This window comes from Crocuta crocuta, unplaced genomic scaffold, assembly GCF_008692635.1.
Source record: "Crocuta crocuta isolate KB4526 unplaced genomic scaffold, BGI_CrCroc_1.0 scaffold127, whole genome shotgun sequence".
NCBI classification, from domain to species: domain Eukaryota; kingdom Metazoa; phylum Chordata; class Mammalia; order Carnivora; family Hyaenidae; genus Crocuta; species Crocuta crocuta.
The window spans coordinates 10,384,389-10,405,774 of record NW_027532008.1 but is presented as its reverse complement, the minus strand read 5'-3'; the positions used below and the strand labels follow the sequence as shown (position 1 = coordinate 10,405,774).

The following is a 21,386-nucleotide window of genomic DNA, read 5'->3' as shown; positions in this document are numbered from 1 at the left end:
TGGGCTGGGGGGGGACACCTGGCTTCTTCCCAGCTCCCTGACCAGCTCCTCAGGGCAGGGCTGGGTCTGCCCTGCCTGTGGAGCCTCCTGGGACCCCAAACAGTGGGTTGTCCCCCTGGCCCCATTGACAGGTGCAGAAGGAGAGCCAGGTACCTGCGCAGAGAGCCTGCTCGGAGCCCAGGCTCAGACCCAGGCCCTTCCCTCTGGCTGCCAGCGTTTTTTCTTTTTAATTCCTCCTTCCCCAAACTTTTTATTTTATTTTTATCTTTTTAATGTTTATTTTTTATATTTGAGACTGAGAGAGACCAAAACAGAGCATGAGGAGGAACAGAGAGCAGAGAGAGGGAGACAGAATCCAAAGCGGGCTCCAGGCTCTGAGCTGTCAGCACGGTGCCCGATATAGGGCTCGAACTCACCAATTGTGAGATCATGACCTGAGCTCGAAGTTGGACGCTTAACTGACTGAGCCACCCAGGCGCCCCCCCCCCACTTCCAAATTTCTTATTTTTAAAATTTCAAACCACAGCGGAGTTGAAAGAATTGTACAAAAATACACAAATATTCTTTACCTAGTTAACCAACTGTTAGCATTTTTCTGTAATTCTTCCCCTGCTTTATACGTGCACTCCCTTTTTTGGCTAAAACATTTAAAAGTTGCAGACAGCATGAGCCTTCACCCCGAACAAGCAAAGGGCGGCATGCCTCTGCTGCTTAACTTCTACGGCATTATCGTGCGCGGGAATTTAACGTCGATAGAGGGGCATTCCCAGCTGCCCCCAAATATCTTTCACAGCTTCTCTCCCTATCCCTCCAGCTGGGACTGAACCTTGCATTTGTTTTTGATGCTTCTTTCATCTCCTTTTAATCTAGAATAATCCCTCTACTTTTTTTTTTTTTTTTTTTTCTGGTCTCCATGATCCTGACTTTTTTGAGAAATCCAAGCCAGGGTTTCATAAAACATTCACAACCAGGAACAGCCTGGTGCTCTCCCAGATGGGCTTGGTGTGTTCAGCCAGATCCTGTGTGGGGGAAGCTGTGCACTTCTCCCTGCGCCACACGAGGGGGCACGACATGCAGGCTGGCCCCGTCTTCGTCCTGTACCGCTCGGTGAGGACGGGTCCTTCAGGTGTCCCTATCTTCCCTTTGTAATTCCTCGGTCACCTGCAGGGGATCCTTGCAGAATGTGTGAATATCTTGTTCTGCAGCAAACTTTCACCCCAGACTTTCATTATTTACAGAGGGGTTTTCCTTACCCGGACTCCAGCCTCAACCCTCCCTCTTCCTCTACCTCCTCTACACACTTATAAATTCTTTTTTAATTTTAATTTTAATTTATTTAATTTTTCAAAGTTTTTGTTTATTTTGAGAGAGAACATGCAGGAGCATAAGCAGGCGAGAGTCAGAGAGAGAGACAGAGAGAGAGAGAATCCCAAGCAGGCTCTGTGATGTCAATGCAGAGTCCAAAGCAGGGCTCGATCTCATGCACCTTGAGATCATGACCTGAACTGAGATCAAGAGTCGGATGCTTAACCAACTGAGCCGCCCACGTGCCCCTAGATTCTTTTTTAAATCCAGGGCACTGTAACTCAGGACCATCATTATTATTTTTGAAACTCAACTTGTCTCAGATGTGGCCGGTAGGAGCTGTTTCTCTTGGCTCCTGGGTCCTTTGGGCACCTCCCCCATCATTCGTTGAGCACTTCCTTGCTTTTCTGCATCAGGACTGCTATCTCCCCTGCCCTAATCGGCCATTTCTCCGGGGTCCCTAGGCTGGCTCCCTTCTGTGGGGAACAGTGTCTGGAAATCAAGACCTGGTGTGCCCCCCACTGCTAGGGGACATTCCTCCAGTCCCTTTCAGAGCCCAGGGCCAGGAAAGAGAACCTGGGTTCATATGGACAGCGCTCATTCAGGTCCAGGATGGCAGCCCTCCACCCCGAGGTCAGTGAGCTTCAGCCACATAGTTTCTAGATCGCCGTGCCCATCCCACCACCCACACCAAACCTACTGAGTAAAGTTCAGGATTTGCTTGCAATCTTTTTGTCCTTAAGGACCCGGGGTGTACAGTCAGAGTGCTGAATCCCCCAGCCACTGGAATGGATTCCTTTCTATGGGGATGTGACCACGTTCCAATAAAAGTTAATTCTCCCAAACAGGTGGCAGGCTGCTGTGGTCTGAGGACCCCTGTTTGCAGACCACTGGTCCAGAATTCTTGTCCCAGCAGAGCAGTTCCTGGTTCAGGATAAGCAGCCGGCAAATCGCCATGCCTGGACCATGCAGTCAAGTGAGCAGGAAGCCCGGAGCCTCCTGGAGCTCAGAGGAGGGCATGTGGCAGCTGGGCCGGGGACCTTCAGAGACAAGGGGGACAGCGTCCTCTTAGAGGGAAGGTGCCCCTGCCCCAAGTCCTTGGCTCCAAGGCCAGCCAGGGATAGAGGAGGGGTCCAGAGGTGAGGAGTGGGATGCCAGCACCGAGCCCAATGGGCAGCAAGGGCTGGGCCTCCCTGCTGCCTGCCCCCACCCAGGGGTACCGAGGCCCATGTCGCAGGATGCCACCTAGTCTGCCTGTGTGCCCAGGAGGCCCAGCCAGGACTCTAAGGACCCTGCTCCAGGAGCAGGCTCCTGGCGTGGGGAGGGGGCCTGGGGAGCCTGGAGATCACCAAGGAGTGAGGGGCTGGGGCCGCCATGTCCTTGTTCGTGCATTCCGCCCTTTCCCCCACCCGCCCTACGCTGGGCGTGGCAGGTTGGCACAGGCCTTGTGTGAGGCCATCCGGGCCTGGGGGCAGACTTGTCACGCCTCTGGAGAAATGAGCCCGGATTTCCACTGCTGACTTCTCTCTTAATTGGATTCTGACAACAGCATGCCGAGCTGAGCAGCCGCAGGCTCGGGTACGGCTTTCCACGGCCCTTGGCCTCCAGCGCAGCCTGGCTTTCTCGGAGGCAGGAAACGCTTCTGGCCCTTTCTCGGGAGCTGGGCAGGAGCCCTGGTGCACAGGGGCGAGCACGCACACGCCCTCCTGTGCAGCACGCCTGTGTCTGCGTGCTCGTGTGCAATTGTGTGTGCGCCGGTTTTGGAAAAGAGACTGCAGACAGAGCCTACTGGGTGTCCCTCCCACCCGGCTGCCCCATCCGTCCGTCTATCCATCTGCTTGTTGGCGATGGGCACTGTGGGCAGGCGGGTCCAGCCTCAGCGGCTCGTCTGTGATTGGGGTCGGTGATTCCTCGGCTGGCCCTTCCCAGCAACGGCCCTCTGAAGACATCCTGTTGAACCTGGTGTTGTGCCTGGGGCTGGGCCTTCGGGACCGTTGGATTGAGTGCAGGCTCTTTAGGATGATAGCACCGCCCCCCCTTCCACCCCCTGCCACATCCAGGGTTTCCCTGGCACTGCGTGGACTGGGCCTGGCTTGTGGAGGCTGTGAGGGCCTTGGCCTCCCCCTGAGTCCTAGAGGCTCACTGGCTGAGCCTCCAGCGCCTGGGCCTTCACTGGGGTGGGGGACATCCCCCAGCCCCTGGTCTGAGCCCCCAGTCAGAGGGAGCAGGTAGCTCTCCGTCCTCTGAGTATGCCCGCCAGNGAGCTCAGCCACAGGGGACTGGCTCAGGAAAGCGATTTTGTTGGCCTTCCCACAGCCTTGCCTCCCTGGCTTGACTCCCCTCCACAACCAGCTTCCTTATCTCAGTGGGAAAACTCTTGAAGGTGTTGCTGCTCTGAGCCGGGTGGAGTTGGGGCTGCGGCCAGAGAAACCAAGTACCGTTAGCGCCACATTTGCTGTGGAGGCAGCAGATGCTTAAGGGGTCAACGTGACCATGTCCCTTCCCAGCCTAGCCCCTCCGCCACCTAACCAGATGGCGAGGCCCCGGGATGACCCGGCCCCTGCCCCCCTCTCCCCTCCATCTAACCATGGGCCACACCCTGACACACTCATTCCTGCGGGGGCCTTACCCCTCCCCACCCCGGCCACGCTCCCTGGGCCAGAATGCACCTGTTCTGTTTCTGATCACCAGGAACTTCCCTCCAGCTCCAACCCATCTGCTCTGCTATTTCTTTTCTCCTTTTCATAAATTCAAACCCAGAGTCAAAGTGGGAGGCCTTCAACGCAGTAAGTGCCTGACGCCCCGTAATTGTTTTTATTCTGTAAGTTTCAGGAGTGCAGCTTTATAATTCAATATCCGTACACACGACAGTGTCATTACTATCTGTCACTGTAGTTGACCCCTGACACCTTTCGCCCGACCCCCCTTCCTCTCTGATAACCGCTTCGCTGTTCTCAGCATCTGTGAGTTTCTTTTTGTTTTATTTTGCTTGTTTTGGTTTTAGTTTTTTAGATTCCACATGTGAGTGAAATTCTGCAGTACGTCTTTCTCTGTATGACTTATTTCACTTAACATAATACCTTCCAGGAGGTCCATCCGTGTTGTTGCAAATGGCATAGTTCATTCTTTTGATGGCTGAGTAATACTCCATTGTATAAATGCACCACGTCTTCTTTAGCCATTCATCTCCCGATGGACATTTAGGCTGTTACCATGTTCTTGGCTACTGTAAATACGACTTTAGTGAGCATAGGAGTGCACGTATCTTTTTGAATTCGTGTTTTTGTATGCTTTGGATAAATACCCAGAAGTGGGTCATATGATATTTCTGTTCTTAATTTTTCGAGGAGCCTCCATCCTGTTTTCTGCAATGGCTACACCAGTGTGCATTCCCATCAACAGTACATGAGAGTTCCCTTGTCTCTACATGCTCACCGACACTGCTGCTTCTTGTGTTTTTGATGGTGGCCATTCTGACGACCATGAGGTGATGCCTCACTGTGGTTTGGATTTGCGTTTCCCTGACAGTTGGTGACTCTGAGCATCTTCTCATGCGTCTATTGGCCATCCATAGTCTTATCTGGAGACCTGTCTATTCAGGTCCTCTGCCATTTTTAAATTGGGTTGTTTGGGGACTTTTGTTGTTGGTGTTGAGTTGTGTGGGTTCTGTTTATGTATTTTGGATACTAACCCGCTCTCCCATTCAGCAGGCGGGACTCTCCCATTCAAACAAAAACGTTCCTTGGCTGCGCAGAAGCTTGCTAGTCCCCTTGTTTATTTTTACTTTTGTTTCCCTTGCCTTTGGAGTCAGATCCACAAATGTCACTAAGATCCATGCCAGGCAGCTTGCCACTTAGGTTTTCTTCTAGGAATTTTATGGTTTCAGGCCTTCCAGTCATGTCTTTTAACCCATTCTGAGTTCATTTTTATGTCTAGTATAAAATAGGGGTCAGGGCGCCTGGGTGGCTCAGTTGGTTAAGCGTTAAGGGTCCAACTTCAGCTCAGGTCATGATCTCACAGTTTGTGAGTTTGAGCCCCGCGTCGGGCTCTGTGCTGACAGCTCAGAGCCTGGAGCCTGCTTTGGGTTCTGTGTCTCCCTCTCTCTCTGCCCCTCCCCCCACTCACACTCTATCTCTCTCTCTCTCAAAAATAAAATACATATTAAAAAATTAAAATAAAATAGGGGTCTACTTTCTTTTTTCTTTTCTTTCTATTTTTCTTTTTTCTTTTTTTTGTGTGTGTGTGGGTGTCTGGTTTTCCCAGCACTATTTATTATACTAATCATTTTTTAATTTTATTTTTAAATTTTTTAACATTTATTTATTTTGGAGAGACAGGGAGCAAGCAGGGGAGGGGCAGAGAGAGAAGGAGACACAGCACAGAGAGAAGAAGGAGGGGTCAGCACAGGGCCCGACGCAGGACTTGAACCCACGGACTTTGAGATTATCACCTGAGCCGAAGTCGGACGCTTAACCGACTGAGCCACCCAGGCGCCCCTGATTTTTTATTCTTGCAACTTTACTGAATTCATTTATTAGGTATAATGGGTTTTTGGTGGCGTCTTTAAGGTTTTCTACATACAGTATCATGCCGTCTGCAAATGGTGACACTTCTACTTCTTCCTTTCTAATTTGGATGCCATTTTTCTTTTTCTTGCCTCATGGTTGTGGCCAGGACTTCCAGTACTATGTTGAGAGTAGACATGCTTGTCTTGTTTCTGATCTTAGAGGAAAAGCTTTTAGCTCTTCTCTGTTGAGGATGACGTCAGCTGTAGGACTGTCCCAGATACGGCCTTTATTATGTTGAGGTACATTCCCTCTATACCCGCCTTATTTTGAGAGTTTTTCAACATCATAAATGGATGTTGAATTTTGTCAGATGCTTTTTCTGCATCTATTGAGATGATCACATGATTTTTACCTTTCATTTTCTTAATGCACTGTATCACGTGAACTGATTGGCAGATGTCGAACATCCTGGTATCCCTGGAATACATCCTACTTGGTCATGGTGTAGGGCTCCTTTAATGTATTGTTGGGTTCAGCTTGCTACTGTTCTGTTGAGGATTTTTGCCTCTGCGTTAAATTACAGGGCATTGGCCTGTAATTTCCTTTTTTTGTGTGGTGTCCATGTCTGGTTTTGGTATCAGATGTGATGCTCGCTTTTTGTAAAATATATCTGGAAGCTTCCCTCCCTTTAACTGTTTGGAAATGTTTGGGAAAGGTAGGTATTAAATCTTCTCAGAATGTTGGTAGAGTTCGCCAGGGAAGCCGCCCAGTCCTGGACTTTTGTTTGTTGGGAGGTTTTTGGTTACTGTTAAAATCTCCTTGCTAGTGGGGCACCTGGGTGGCTCATCTGTGAAGCGTCTGACTTCAGCTCAGCTCCTGATCTCACAGTTCATGAGTTCGAGCCCCTCATTGGGCTCTCTGCTGACAGCTCAGAGCCTGGAGCTGGATTCGGATTCTGTCTCCCCGCTGTCTCTCTGCCCCTCCCCTGCTCTGTCTTTCTCTCAAAAAAATAAATAACACTAAAAAATTTAAAACATCTCCTTGCTAGTAATCATTCCATTCTGATTTTCTTTCTTTATGATTCAATCTTGGAAGTTTGTATGTTTCTAATAATTTATCTGTTTTTTTTTTTTTTTCTAGGAGAGGAAACCTGTTTTTTTCCAGGTTGTCCAGGGTGTTGGCATGTGATTGTTCATAGCAGTCGCTTGCGAATCTTTGCATTTCTGTGGTATCAGTTGTAACATTTCCCCTTTCATTTCTGATTTTATTTATTTACATCCTCTCTCCTTTTCCTTGATTAGACTGGCTCAGGGTTTGTCAGTTTGGTTTATTTGGTCAGAGAACCATTTCTTACTTTCATTGATCTTGCATATTGTCTTTTTAGTCTCCAGATCACTTATTTCTGCTCTGATCTTTATTATTTTCTTCCATCTACTAATTTCAAGTTTGTTCTTTTTTTCCCCCCTAGTTCCTTTAGGTGTAAAAGTATATCATTTATTTGAGGTTTTTCCAATTTCTTGACATTGGCCTGTATTGCTGTAAACTTCCCCCTCAGAACTCCTTTTACGGCTTCCCCAGGTTTTGATAATGCTGTATTTCTGTTTTCATTTGTCTCTAGGCATTTTTAAAAATTGCCTCTTTGATTTCTTTTTTTGACCTGTTGGTTGTTTAGTGGCATATTTCTTAGTCTTCCTATTTTGTGGGGTTTTCTCTCATTGTCTTCTTATAATTAATTCGTAGTTTCGTACCACTGTGCTTAGAAAAGATGCTTGATAAAATGTCAATTTTCTTGAATCTATTGAGACTTCTTTTGTGCCCAGCATGTGTTCTATCCTGGAGAATGTTCCATGTGCCCTTGAGAAGAATGTGTATTCACCGCTTTTGGGTGAAACGCTCTCTATATAATCTGTTAAGTCCATCTGCTCTAATGTGTCATTTAAGGCCGTCGTTTCCTTATTGATTTTTTTTTGTTTTGTTTTGTTTGGTGATCTCTCCACTGAGGAAAGTGGACTATTAAAGTCTCTGACTATTATTGTATTACTGTCAATTTCTCCGCTTAGGTCTGTTAAGATTTGTTTCATATATTTTGGTGCCCCGTGTTGGATGCATGTATATTAATCAAAGTTGTATCTTCTTCCGGATTGACCGCCTTATCACTGTGTCGTGCCCCGTCTTCTATTACGGCCTTTGTTTGCAAGTCTACTTTGTGTCAGTATCTGCGACCCAAGCTTTCTTTTCATTTCCATTTGCGTGGAACATTTTTTTTCCATCCGTTTGCTTTCAGTCTGTGTGTGTCCTTACTTCAAAGTGAGTCTTTCGTAGGGAGCATAGAGATGGGTCTTGCTGTCTATTCATTCAGCCGCTCTGTGGCTTTTGATTGGAGCTTTCAGTCCATGTACATTTAAAGCAGTTATTGGTAAGTGTCTACTTACTGTCATTTTGTTAATTGTGTTCTGGCTGTTTTTGTAGTTCTTTTCTGTTCCTTTCTTCTTTTGCTCTCTTCCCTTGTGGTTTGATGGTTTTCTCCTGTTATGTTTAGGTTCCTTTCTCATTTTCTTTTGCGTATTTACTATCAGTTTTTCCTTGTGGTTACCTTGAGGTTCATGTAAAATCTTCTATGGCAAAAGCAGAGTGTTTTAAATTGACAACGATTTAGTTTTAAACCCACTCTAAAGCTTTACCTTTTTACACCCAACCCCTGATGTTTTATATTTTTGATGACATGTTTTATATCTTTTAATTTTATGCTTCCCTCAATGAATTATTGTGATATTAGTTAATTTTACTACTTAAATCTTTTTGTCTTAAAAAATTATTTTTACATTTTTATTTACTTTTGAGAGACAGAGGGAGACAGAGCATGAGTGGGGGAGGGGCAGAGAGAGAGGGAGACACAGAATCTGAAGCAGGTTCCAGGCTCTGAGCTGTCAGCACAGAGCCCAGTGTGGGGCTCGAACTTACAAACCATGTGATCATGACATGAGCCGAAGTTGGACCCTTAACCAATTGAGCCACCCAGGTGCCCCTATATCTTTTCATCTTTATGCTTGCTTTATAAGCAATTGGTTCACTACCTTTGCTGTATATTTACCTGTTCCAGTGAGATTTTTACTTTTGTATGTTTTCTTATTATCGATTAGTGCCATTTCTTTTAAGCTTAAAGGAGTCCCTTTAACAGTATTTGTAGGGCTGGTTTGGTGATGATGAACTCCTTTAGCGTTTGCTTATCTGAAACACTCTTAATCTCTCCTTCAGGTCTGAATGATAACCTTGTTGGGTACAGAATTCTTGCTTGGAACATTTTTCCTTTTAGCACTTTGAGTGTGTCATGCCACTTGTTTCTTTTTTCATTTTTTTTTTTTTTTTTCCTGAGAGAGAGATTGAGAGCGAGCGCATGAGCAGGGGAAGGTCAGAGAGAGAGGGAGACACAGAATATGAAGCAGGCTCCAGGCTCTGAGCTGTCAGCACAGAGCCCAACACAGGACTCAAACCCACTAACCATGAGATCATGACCTGAGCCAAAGTCAGACGCCCAACTGACCAAGCCACCGAGGCGCCCCTCATGCCACTTGTTTCTGACCTGGAAAGTTTCTGCTGAGAAATCTGCTGATAGCCTCGTGGGGTTTCCCTTGTACTTGACAGGTTTTTCTTGTGCTGCTTTTAGGACTCTTCCTTTATCTTTTACCATCTTAATTACAGCCTGCCTTGGTGTGGTTCTCTTTGAGTTCATCTTCTTTAGAACTCTTTGGGTTTCTTGGATCCGTATGTCTGATTCCTTCCCCAGATTAGGGAAATTTTCAGTCATTATTTCCTTTTCTCTGTCTTCTCCCCTCCTCCCATGATGCAAATGTTCTTCCACTTGATGTTTTCCCAACGGTCCCTTCAGGTTTCTTCACTTTTCTTATTTATTTTTTCCTTTTTCTGCTCTGTCTGGGTGTTTTTCATCACTTTGTTTTTGGCTTGCTGATTTCTTCTACTTCATCCAGTCTGCTGTTGGACCCCTCTAGTGTATTTTTTCAGTTCAGTTATAATTTTCATTTAGTATTTTCTTTTATTTTCTCTCTCTATGTCAAAGTTATCACCGTGTTCATCCATCCTTCTCCTGAATTTGGGAAGCATCTTTATGACCATCACTCTGAATTCTTTATCAGGTAGATGGCTAATCTCTGCTTCATTTAGTTCTTTCTTTAAGGTTTTGTCTTTTTTTTTTAAATTTAGAACATATTCCTCTGTCTCTTCATTTTACCTTACTCTCTGTTTGTCTCCACGTATTAGGTAAATCACTGACGTCTCCTAGTCTCAAATGAATGGCCTTACATAGGGGAGCATGTATGGGGCCCAGAAGTACAATCTTCTTGGTCATCAGAAGTGACCAAGTGCTCAAGGGCGGCCCCCTGTATGGCTTATGTGTCCTCCTGTTGTGGTGAGGCTGTAGCTGTGACACATTGGTGGGTGAGGCTGGTTCCTGGCCTGGCTGTGGGCATGACCACGTCTGCTGGGGTACATTGGTGGACAAGGCTCTCAGTGGAGCACACCCACTGGCACTAGTAGGTTACAGGGAGAATTCCAAAATGGCACCCACCAGGACCATTCTTAGTAAGATAGACTGAGATGGAAAAAAGGGCTCCTACCAGCATCTCAGCCCATGGGTAGAGTCCCTGCTATTTTCTGCCACTCTGGCAGACCCTTTAAAGTTGTTAGTAAAGGCATTTTCAACTAGTTTCCAGGTTGAATGAGTGTGTGCAAGCGTCTTAAGAGCCAGTTTCCTGTTCCTTCCTGTTTTCTAGTTACCCTGAATATAATCCCTGCTGATTTTTAAAGCCTGATGTTTTGAGGGCTCATCTCTCCTGTGAAGGATCTACAAGTTGGGGTGCCTGATGTGGAGCATGAATTCTTCATTCCCCAGGGAAGTTCTGTACCTTTGATATCCCTCTTGATTGTGACTTGCCACGGCTGGGTTTTTTCCCTGGTGAGTCTGTCTCTACCTCTCATCTGGTCTCCACGCTGTCCTTTTGTATTTTGTCATGGAGGCTCAGTTCATTCTGTTTTTAGGCTCTTTTCAGAGGGAATTACTCCATGAGTTTGTAGATGATTGTGTCCACGGGAGGAGGGGAGGTCAGGATCTTGCTACTCCACCATCTTGAACCCAGCTCCCTGCTGTTTCTTGCCAATGTTTGGACATAATGCGTCACATCCCCAGTGTAAAAGATTAGGATTTGACTCACACTACCCACCTCCCTTCCCTGATCGTTCCGTTTGTTGCCTTTGTAACTCTAGATAATATACATAAGCTGCCGCCTCCTCTTATGTTGTCTTTTGGCCCTGACTTGCCCTTGTGTCCCAGGGACATGCTAGAGCCTGCTCTGTCAGCTCCTAGAGCTGAGTGTGCATGTTATCTCTTTCCTGGCTCCTTGTTCAGTGATGTCATGTGGGTGGCTTGAGATGTGTCCCATGTTAGAAATATTTACACTGTAGGAATTGGCAGACCTGACGAACCAGGATTCCCTACCGATTGTTAAACACTTATCAGCACACCACTGCTGGGCTTCGGAGAGTCCCTTCTAGCGCTGAGTCTGGTTCAGGCAGAGGCTGGATTAGTTAGCCGGGCCTCCTGAGGCTCAACCAGCAGGCCCAGCCCAGCACTGACACCCTTCTCTCTGTGTCGCAGCAAAGCTTCGAGGCGCACCAGGATGAGGCCGTGAGCGTGACGCACATGGTGAAGGCGGGCAGCGGCGTCTGGATGGCCTTCTCTGCTGGCTCCTCCATCCGCCTCTTCCACACCGAGACACTGGAGCATCTGCAGGAGATCAACATCGCCACCAGGACCACCTTCCTCCTGCCAGGTGGGGCTGCTGCTGGGCATCGTGCCCTGCTGTGCTGGGCCTGTGTGGGGAAGGCGCTGACATCCGTGGAGCACTTCCATGGTCAGGCAGCTGCCTCCTCATCAGCCCATGTTGGTAACCCTCACAGGAGTGTTTGGCCAGCATCGAAAACTGGGCCTCCACGAGGGGAAGGCAGCGGGGCTGGGATTTGAACTCAGGGCTGTCATTTCAAACCTCTCTTGCTGCCATCACTCTTCCCTCTCCCCTCTCGTGGGAAGTGAGTCTCCAGGCTCAGCAGACTCCCACATCAGGAAACTGCTTCAAAAGCCATACTGGGTAGAAACCCAGGCCTGTCTACACCTGCCACTCCTCATGTTGACCAGACACCCAGTTCTGCCTCCCATCACGTTCGGAATATGAGGCGAGGGAAAAGGGAGAAGGCTGACCAGGGGTCTTTCTTGAGAAGCTTTTCTAAGAAAGGCAACTGTCTCTCTTAGTTTGCTGGTTGGGGTTTGGGGGCAAGGAGAGAGTGAAGGGCTTGGACATCATCCCCTTGGGGCCCTGCTTCCTCCTACAGAGCTGCTGGTGATACTCCATGGAGAGGAGTAAGGTTGGAGTTTGCCTAATACTCTGTTCCTCCCCACAGAGACCTCTGTGGAATGGGCTCCAGGCAGCAACCTTACCGTCTGCTGTCCAAGGTGCTGCCCAGGTTCTGCAGGCTGTGCTGAAGGGAACCCGGGCAGATGCCTGCTCAGGGCCCGTTCCTACCCCTGGGTGGCCTTAGCGTTTGGCCCAGCTCCTGGCAGACAAGCAGACTGGTCTGGAAGCAGCAGGGGCTCCATCCTGTCCAAGCTGGGCCGGGTTCGGCACCTGGGAGAGCTGAGGGGCCCTGGGGCCAGGGACATGGGGCTGGTCTGGCAGGTGGGGAGCTAATTGTTACAAGGACTCAGCAGATGGGCTGTGTGGAGGCCAGAAGTGGCTGTGTGCTGAGCCGAGGGACTGATCTCCCCGTCCTATGAGGCTGGGCCAAGGGCAGGCACGTTAACCAGAACCTAAGGGGCCGTGTGGGGGCCTCTGTCTTATCACAGAGACCTGGTCCCTAACTCTAGCCAGGGGACCCAGAGATTACCCTGGCTGCTTCTTCCTCCTAGCCAGTCACAACAGTGGTCACTGAGTCTGGCCTGGTGGCGACAAGGGGTGGTGGTTACTAGCCCCAAGGTCCGCACCAGTGGCAGTGATTGTATGGAATAGCCACCACCCTACTGCATCCAAGTGTTTTACGTACGGGGTTGCATTTCATGGTAGCCCCAGGAAGTGGCTTGTCCGTGGTCACGCAGCAGGCCAGAGGCAGGGCCAGGAGTCTACGGGACACTCCCACGGTTTCAGAAGGTGGCCAGAGCCCTGGCTCGGCCACTGTGGGGCTCGGGCAGATCTTTCTGCCTGGTGGGGTCTGTGGTCCCTCTGTGGGGCCAGAGGGCTTCCTGACTCCAGAGAAATGCCTTCAGGCATGGGGAGACGCCTTGCACAGGCTGGGAGCATGGTAGGTGTGTGAGGAGAATAAACAGCTCCATAGTACGCGTTCCGGGCTGTGCTGTGTGGGCTCAGTGTCACCTGGGTTATGGCTCTTGCCCTGTTCTTACCTCCTTCCCTCCCTCCTTCCCTGCCTTCCCTTCCTTCCCTCCTTCTTCAGTTTCATTGCATTTCACAGTATTTAGCCATTATACAAGGCAAATCTATTTTACCTACAATAAAAATTTCTCTATATCACGAAAATATTTCCACACTTATACTGTTAGCTAAATTACTTCCAGTTAGTGGAACAACGAAATAAGTGGGCCTTTTAAATCTCCTCAGCCTCATCTGGGGACAGAGAGAGAGACAGAAAGAATCAGCCTGTCAGGCCGTCTGAGGCAAGACTGGGGGGCAGACCTGGTTACAGGTGGACCCCCCTCCGGCACCGCTGTGACTTTACTCTGTGAGCTCAAAATGCATTTGCACCCCCGCCAGCCTACTTGTTCTCCGCAGGTGCCCTTTGAAGAAGGGTGTTCGCTGTCTTCATGTTAAGTCAGGGCCAGGTAAACGGAGGGCCCCGGAGGCTATAGCACCTCCTGGAAGGTCACACTGCCGAGGAAGCCAGAGCCAGGACCCTAAGTGCCACCTCTCCCAGACTTACTGGGCAGCACTCCTGTTGCCCCATCTATACCAGGAGGGGCTGAGATCTGAGTCAGAGCGTGGCCGTGGGGCACAGGGCAGACCAGAGCTGGAGACAGGCTGCCTCTGCTGCCCTCCAGCTCCGTGACCCGGGGTGGGTAGGGGACCCCTGGGATCCCTGGTCCCTGGCTCCCAGGGAGGTCAGGCCTTTCCTGAGGCACTGCAGGGACAGCGCCCCACGGTCTCTGGCTGGAGCGCGTCCTGGTCCACGGTGGTGCCGTTAATCGGCAGCATCTTTGTTCTCATTTTCGTGGCCATGCCTGCCCCTCGCCGTACCTGCCCTGTGGGCCGCACATCTCCCAGGGGGCCTCTCTGCTAGGTCCCTACTCTCCAGTCCGTGTCTTTCTGGCTGCACCTGCTACATCTGGCAGACCTCCCTGGGGCTGGGCCCTGGCACAAATGAGGGAGGGAGGCTGAGTTTCCCCAGGAGTTAGTGCCCTGGGTCTCCTCTGCCAGGCCTGACTGTTCCTAGTCAGCGACACCGTGGAGCCTGGGGCTGTGCCCGGCCAGGAGCCCCCAGACCCCAGAGGAGCTGGGCCAGAGCTGCCCCAGGGAGAGGGAGCCTTCAGACCCACCTCACACTGTGCCCCTGGCAGAAGAACAGCAGAGCAGGATTCGTAAATTCTTTATTAGAGATATTTTTTAGAAGGCTTTTAAGTTTTTTTTCTTCCCCCACACCACCAAATGAAATAATTGCATAATTAGTAATAAATTTGTTCCTCCTCTAAGTGTGGACTTTTTTAAGGGCATGTTAAAAATTGATCATGCTTCCTTCCCCCGGCCCCTTCCTTCCACTCGTGTACCCGGCTGGTATTAATGCATTTTTTGAACCTAAACTCCCCCCTCCTCCTGACTAGACAGGTCATTAATAAAATGTTCTCCGAGAGCCTGAGCTTTTTAAAGTTGTATATCTCCAGATAGATGGCTTGGGTGAGTTGAACACTGCTGCATTAAGTCTCTGTGATAAAATATTTATCCACCATTAGAATTTTTTTTCTTTCGGACTGTTTGTGAAGTGTCTTGATCTTTTCCTCGAGGCAGATGGGGAGGAGGAAGGGCCCGAGAATGAGGTCTGCCGATGAAGTCATTTCTCACTTCTGGCACTTCTTTGGATTTCCTGCTGCCTTCCTCTCATCTGCCGGGTCTCGGCTGTCCAGTGGGGGCCGGGAGGATGTGGGGACATTGGGGAATGGTTTCCTGCTGGGCTCATGGCCCCAGGGTTCCCTGGAAAAGGAGGTGAGGCAGCGAGATGAAAAATTTGCCACTGTTCGCTCTCTAGGCTTAATTATTTTTGTGGGTATATGGCTCTGATGGAGCTGATCTTAAGCCATGAGTCTAGGTCCTTTCAATAATCACAGACGTTATCCTAATGGCCTCCTTTTATTGATTGTACACTCTGGGCTAAGAGCTGTGCCCAACTGTGTGTGTGTATTATACAGACACACGTATAATTCCAACAATCATAAAACTAAGCGAGGCAGGTTTATAATATTCACCGATAGAGAAGGGAAGGAAAATGACTTGTCAGTTAGCACATCTCGTGCGTGACATCCACACCTGTGTCCTTCTTTGCTATTTGGCGCTCATTCTTTCGTTTGTTCAGGAGCTCATCCACTTGTACGTTCACAGATTTCGGGAGCCAAGGGTGCTCGGGCCACGAGCTGGGGAATCAACTCTGAGTGTGCAGATCAGCTGCTGCCCTCACAAGGCTTACCTCTGGGAAGGCAAGCCAAGAGTGGGGGGGGAGGCGGTAATGGGAGACCTTGACCAGAGCCGAGCTAGGGGCCAGGTGGTGACGAGGGGCTGGCGGCCTGCACCGCCCGAGCCTTCTGACTTCAGGAAGGCTGGGAGCACCACCGCTGGCCAGGAGTCTGCCCTGCTAGTTTGGTGTTTGGGCTTTCTGAACTGATGCAGGCGTGGGGAGGAGCCCCAACTTTACACACACCCAGACCCTTGTTGGTGCTTGCGGTCCCGCACTAAATCAGCACCATGGATAGCGGACTCAGAGTGCGTGGCTTGGTCAGACTCGTCCACACCGCTGTCGGCTGGCAGCTCCATGTGCATCTGCACATCCAGGAGACAGTGTGGCCTTCCACCCTGGGTCTGCCCTCCCATAGGAGTCCCAGGCACTACCACACACCTAGCTGCTTGAGACCAAGCACCTCTGAGTTGCCCTTGACTCCTGTCTGCTCTCCTGACCCACTCTAGTCGGCCAGCAGGTCTGCCTTTCTGCTTCAGAACGGATCTCGCATGTGCTGGCTTCTCATCATCCTCCAGGCCACCATGGCGTCTCGCTGCCGCCATCTCTGCCTGGCTGGTCTGCCTGCTCCCTCCGTGCCCCCCACCACACTGTGGTTAAAGCGCTCGCTCCTCCAAACCAGGCCACCCACTTCTCTGCTCAGACCTTCTAGTAGCTTCTAGAGTGTAGCTTCAGAATAAATAGTCACCGTCCTTACCCTGGCCTACCCGCTCTCCAGGCGTGTTGAGTTCGGCCCTGTCCCCGAGCTGCGCCGGCTGTAGTCTGCTCCTGCTACCGTCTCATTTTTGCCACAGGGCCTTTGTGTGTGCTGTCCCCCAGTCCTTAGCTCAGGGCTTGGAGTGGCTGCCTCTTCCTTGTCCTTCGGAACTCACATCTCCACACCTGCTTCCCTATCCTTCCAGAAAGTGGGGTAAGTCAGGAAACTCAGGAACCTTCCCACGCACTCCCTTCCTGCCCCATGCCCCTGTCTGAATCCTCTGCCTGGTATTTCTGTTCCTTATTTATGTTTTCACTTCCTCTTTCCCCTCCCTACACTGCGCTCATATGGTAGCCACTATGACAATGAGAACCAGATGGAATTAAAAATTCAGTGCCTCAATCCCACCAGCCACATGCCCCGTGCTCACTAACCACCTGTGGCTAATGGCTGCAGAATTGAACTGTGTGACACATAACATTTCCATCATCACAGAAAGTCCTAGAGCACAGGGTAGGCGCCGAGGTTGCTCCGGAGCGCCAAGTGGCTGGCTCAGGGACGGTGGGGTACGCTGTGTTGGACAATGCTGCGAGAACCCCGACATGGTAACCCTGGGGAGCCACCCTGTTCAGCTCGGAGGCTGTTTGCTGGGCAGAGGAAGCCCGTACCCTTACCCGCGTGGACACACAGTAATTTGCTCAGGAGTGAAGAGGCAACAGAGGCACAGACTGTAATCAGCAGACCTGAGCCCTGCCCCTACTCTGCACTCAGCGGCTGGGGGACCTCTCTGGACCCTCCTGTCCTCATCTGGAAAATGGGCATAACCTCCATGTCTTACCTATCTCCCACCCATTGCAAGGGTTCCATCCGAGCAGACCAGGTTTCTGGGTGCTTTAGAAACTCCAGAGTGCTGTTTCTCGGAGTGCAGTCCCTGGACCAGCACACATCAGTGTAACCAGGGCACTTGCTGGCCCCTCGCTAGGCATCCTGTGTATGCCAACATCTGCATCACCCTCAAACCCTGTCTATGCTCCCCACCTGGCCACTGAGGGCTCCCATGGGCCAGCTCCGAGCCCAATGGTGCTACCGCCTTGCATCTCAGGCAGCTCCACTTTCCCCTGGTGGAAACTGAGGCTGGGCAGAGGGGCACTCAGCTGGGGGACCCAGCCCGTCAGCCTCCCAGGCCCACGTCCTAACCACAGCCCAGCCAGCGTCCTGCTGGTCTCATGGGAGGAGCCGTTTCCTCACTGCGAAGCCCCTGGAACCCACTGCCATCCCTGGAGAAGACCGTGCTGCTCACGCTGGCTTCTCTCTCTCCGCAGGCCAAAAGCAGCTATGTGTCACCAGCCTCCTGATCTGCCAGGGTCTGCTCTGGGTGGGCACTGACCAGGGTGTCATCGTCCTGCTGCCTGTGCCTCGGCTGGAGGGCATCCCCAAGATCACAGGTGAGGCTCTGGGAGCCCCGTCCTTCTGGCAGGGCCTGGGAGTCAGCTGCAGGTGGCTGGGGAGGGGGCGCCTGGTGCCCAGGTGCTCACGCATCACTCTGCAATGTCCTGTGTCATCATAGGTGGCGCTGTGGCTCAGTGGAATTATGTCTTCCCAGCCCCACGGTCTCCCGCCTGCTTTCTGAGTTAGTCTCAGCTTCCTAATCCAGCCAGTGGATTAGGGCACCGGGCACAACAGTGTGTGTTGGTCTGGTGGATTCAGGATTGGTGAAGACCCCTGCCTAATGGCCAGGCCCCTCCTGCTCCCTCCCCACAGAAGCTTCAAAATGTCCAGTCTCCAGGGACTGAAATAACTGCGGGCTTCTGGGAATGGGTCTGTGTGCAGATGTGTTCCTGTGGAGCCGCAGGAGGTCTGCCCGGACCTGTGGCACCCAGGCCAAGAGAACAAGGGCGGGGTCAGGGAGGACCCCGGAGCCCTGGGCCCCTCTCCACCTCGGAGGGTCACGGCGCAGCCATCTCTGGCTGCTGCCGGAGGGCTGTGGTGGGGAGGGGAGGGGGGTGACCTGGAGGGTAGACCAGCCTGATCTTGAATTGCACCCCCCTGCCCCCAGCTGATGAAGGGTCTCTTCCTAAATCCAGGGTCTCCTGTTTCCATCACATAGATCATCTTGTTCCCCCCGGTGTCATTCCCTGGGTTCACCAGGATGCATCGGGCAGAGACCTTCCCCCGGTGTTGACAGTCTGCTCCAGGCAGCTGTGGTCCGGCGTGGCACTGTTCCCGGACCGCGGGGCACAGAGATGTGGGGGCTCAGATGCGGGTGGAGTCGAGAAGGATGTGCTGCGGAGGGGCCTGAGCTGGGCTCTAGCAGCGGGTGGATGGGAAGTTTCTCTGGGCAGAGCCAACGTCAGGAGATGGCAGCTGGCGCTTTCACACCGATGGTCCCCAAGTGGTTTACAAGGTCACTGCTGTCCCCTGTCCTGCTCCTCCACAGAGAATAGCCCTAGAGTGTGGGAGAGCCCCTCCCCCAGGCCCGAGGCCTTCCCAGAAGGCTCCAACATCCATTGCATTAGGAAAACCAAAACAGCACCCAGAAACTTTTCCGAGAGAGAGGGGGTGGGTGCCTCCCCTGAAGCTCTGGGCCTCTGGGCCCCTTCTCCCTGCCCCACTCTTGCAGGGAAAGGCATGGTCTCGCTCAACGGTCACTGCGGGCCTGTGGCCTTCCTGGCTGTGGCCACCAGCGTCTTGGCCCCGGACATCCTGCGGAGCGACCAGGAGGAGGCCGAGGGGCCCTGCGCCGAGGAGGACAAGCCCGACGCGCAGGCCCCCGAGCCCGCGCCCGCGAGCCACGTGGGCCGAGAGCTGACCCGCAAGAAGGGCATCCTGCTGCAGTACCGCCTGCGCTCCACCGCCCACCTCCCGGGCCCGCTGCTGTCCGTGCGGGAGCCGGCGCCCGCCGACGGCTCGGCGCTGGAGCACAGCGAGGAGGACGGCTCCATCTACGAGATGGCCGATGACCCGGATGTGTGGGTGCGCAGCCGGCCCTGCGCCCGGGACGCGCACCGCAAGGAGATCTGCTCGGTGGCCATCATCTCGGGGGGCCGGGGCTACCGCAACTTNCCGAGGCGGCCGCGCGCCTCTCCTGGACGGGCGCATGCGGGTGAGTGTACGAGAGCGCGTGGGCTGCTGTGTGAATATATATAAATACGTATATATGGTGTATATTATGTGTATAAATGAAGTCTGTACATATTGGAGCTCTGGGAGATGCTGGAATAAAAAGGCAAGAATAACGTGAGCGCTTGGACTGACATTTTGTTGTTTGAGGCGCGATGGCGGTTGGAGGTCAGGAGGTAGGGCCGGTGCGCTCGCCCTTGGCCCCATGTAGCTTTTTACTTGTGTAATTAATGAAAGAGAAATAACATCACAAATCCAGTTGCTGAGTCCCCTAGCCATGTTTCTGGTGTGTCTTGAAGAGCCCACCGGCTGTGTGCCAGCCCTACTGGGCAGCACAGGTCTATTTCCATCATTCCAGAAAGTTCTCTTTTGCTGGAGAAGGGGCTCTTGGGAGCTTCTTTTCTGAATAGTTTCTTTTTATTTTTTCATTTAAAAAACTTTTCTTTAACATTTATTCATTTTTGAGAGACAGAACAGAGTATGAGCGAGAAAAAGGGCAGAGAGAGAGGGAGACACAGAATCCGAAGCAGGCTCCAAGCTGTCAGGACAGAGCTTGACTCAGGGCTCAAACCCATTTACTGTGAGATCATGACCTGAGCTGAAGTCAGATGCTCAACCGACTGAGTCACCCAGGTGGCCCTGAATAGTTTTTTAGAGTTTATTTATTTATTTTGAGAGAGAGAGAGAGTGTGAGCGAGCAGGGGAGGGGCAGAGAGAGGGGGGGACAGAGAATCAAAGCGGGCTCCGTGCTGACAGCAGAGAACCTGATGCGGGGGTCAAACTCACGAGCCACGAGATCATGACCTGAGCAAAGTCAGACGCCTAAGCGACTGAGCCACCAGGCGCCTCTGAATAGGTTTTGGAGACCAGGCTGCCGCCCCTGCTCTGAAATGGGATGGCGGCAGGTGGCCTTGGCACCTGTCACTGCCGCCCTGGGAGAAGGAAGCCGAAGGGCTTCACCGTGTGCAGGATGGGGATCTGGGGCTATTGCTGTGCATAATGGGGTGAGGCAGGGAGGGGGCCGAGGGAGGAGAGGGTGAGTTCTCGGTCGCGGCAGCAGAGCCCAGGCTGTGGGGTGCGACTGTGGGTGGGGCCCTGGCTTCCTTCTCCTGGCTCCGTCTCCATCCTCAGATGTCTAGAGCTGCCTGTGAGGAAAACAACCAAACCAGTACCACCACCCAACGGGGAGGTGTTTCCTCCTCTCCCCACCCACCACCTCACTGGCATCTGTCCGCTGTCTGTCCGCCCACCGCCCGCCCACCTGTGTGTCTCCTTTTCACACTCACCGGCCTCGCGGCACCAGGCACCGAGCAGCAGGGGAGAGGGAAGCAGAGATCAGCGGGGGCGGGAGGCGGACGTGTCAAGGAGACCCAGCTGTGCAGCTCCTTGGGCTTCCAGGGACGTCCTGGGAAGCCAGGGGGAAGAGCCACGGCGGAGAGGCCACTGCAGCGAGGTCCTAACCACCTGGAGGGCTCTCCCGGCTGGAGAGCCACTCACACACTCACTCACTCACCCCTTTCCGCAAACCCCTGGAGCTCCTGCTATAACCCCTGTGTTAGTTACTGGGCCATGGAGGGGAGTGAGGCATCAGCCGCCTACACCCGCAGGCAGTGCACCGTTGGCTGGGGGGCAAGCATAAGTCCCAGCGGCTGGGGGCTTAGGGGACGTCCAGGTGCTGCAGAGAAAGGGGAAGGGCCTCCAGGAGGGAAAGGTGGGCCATGCAGAGGTAGGTTTATTCCCATAGGCAAGTGGTCCAGCCTAGGTCCCCAGGAAGGGGGGAGGGGAGCTGTGAACACAGGAAGCCTGGCCCTGGGCACTGACCATTCAGGACGCTGGACGTTGCATTCCAGATGAGCCCATCTTCTCTCAGCCTCAGTTCCCCGTTTAGTATCAAAGGGCGACTCACCACGGTCCTTCCCCCTGCTGGTGGGAGAGGAAACCAAATCCGCTGCGCTTGAGCTGAT

General features: G+C 52.0%; 1 protein-coding gene across 1 annotated transcript in view; it reads left to right on the top strand.

Annotated features, from left to right (window-relative positions):
* Window positions 1–21,386, top strand: part of ARHGEF10L (Rho guanine nucleotide exchange factor 10 like) — a 206,112-nt gene that overhangs the window by 135,641 nt on the left and 49,085 nt on the right. Inside the window, exons 28-30 of the mRNA XM_077775561.1 lie at window positions 11,482–11,656; window positions 17,625–17,747; window positions 18,923–19,405. Coding sequence (XP_077631687.1) covers window positions 11,482–11,656; window positions 17,625–17,747; window positions 18,923–19,405 — 781 coding nt within the window. The remainder of the gene's footprint in view (window positions 1–11,481; window positions 11,657–17,624; window positions 17,748–18,922; window positions 19,406–21,386) is intronic.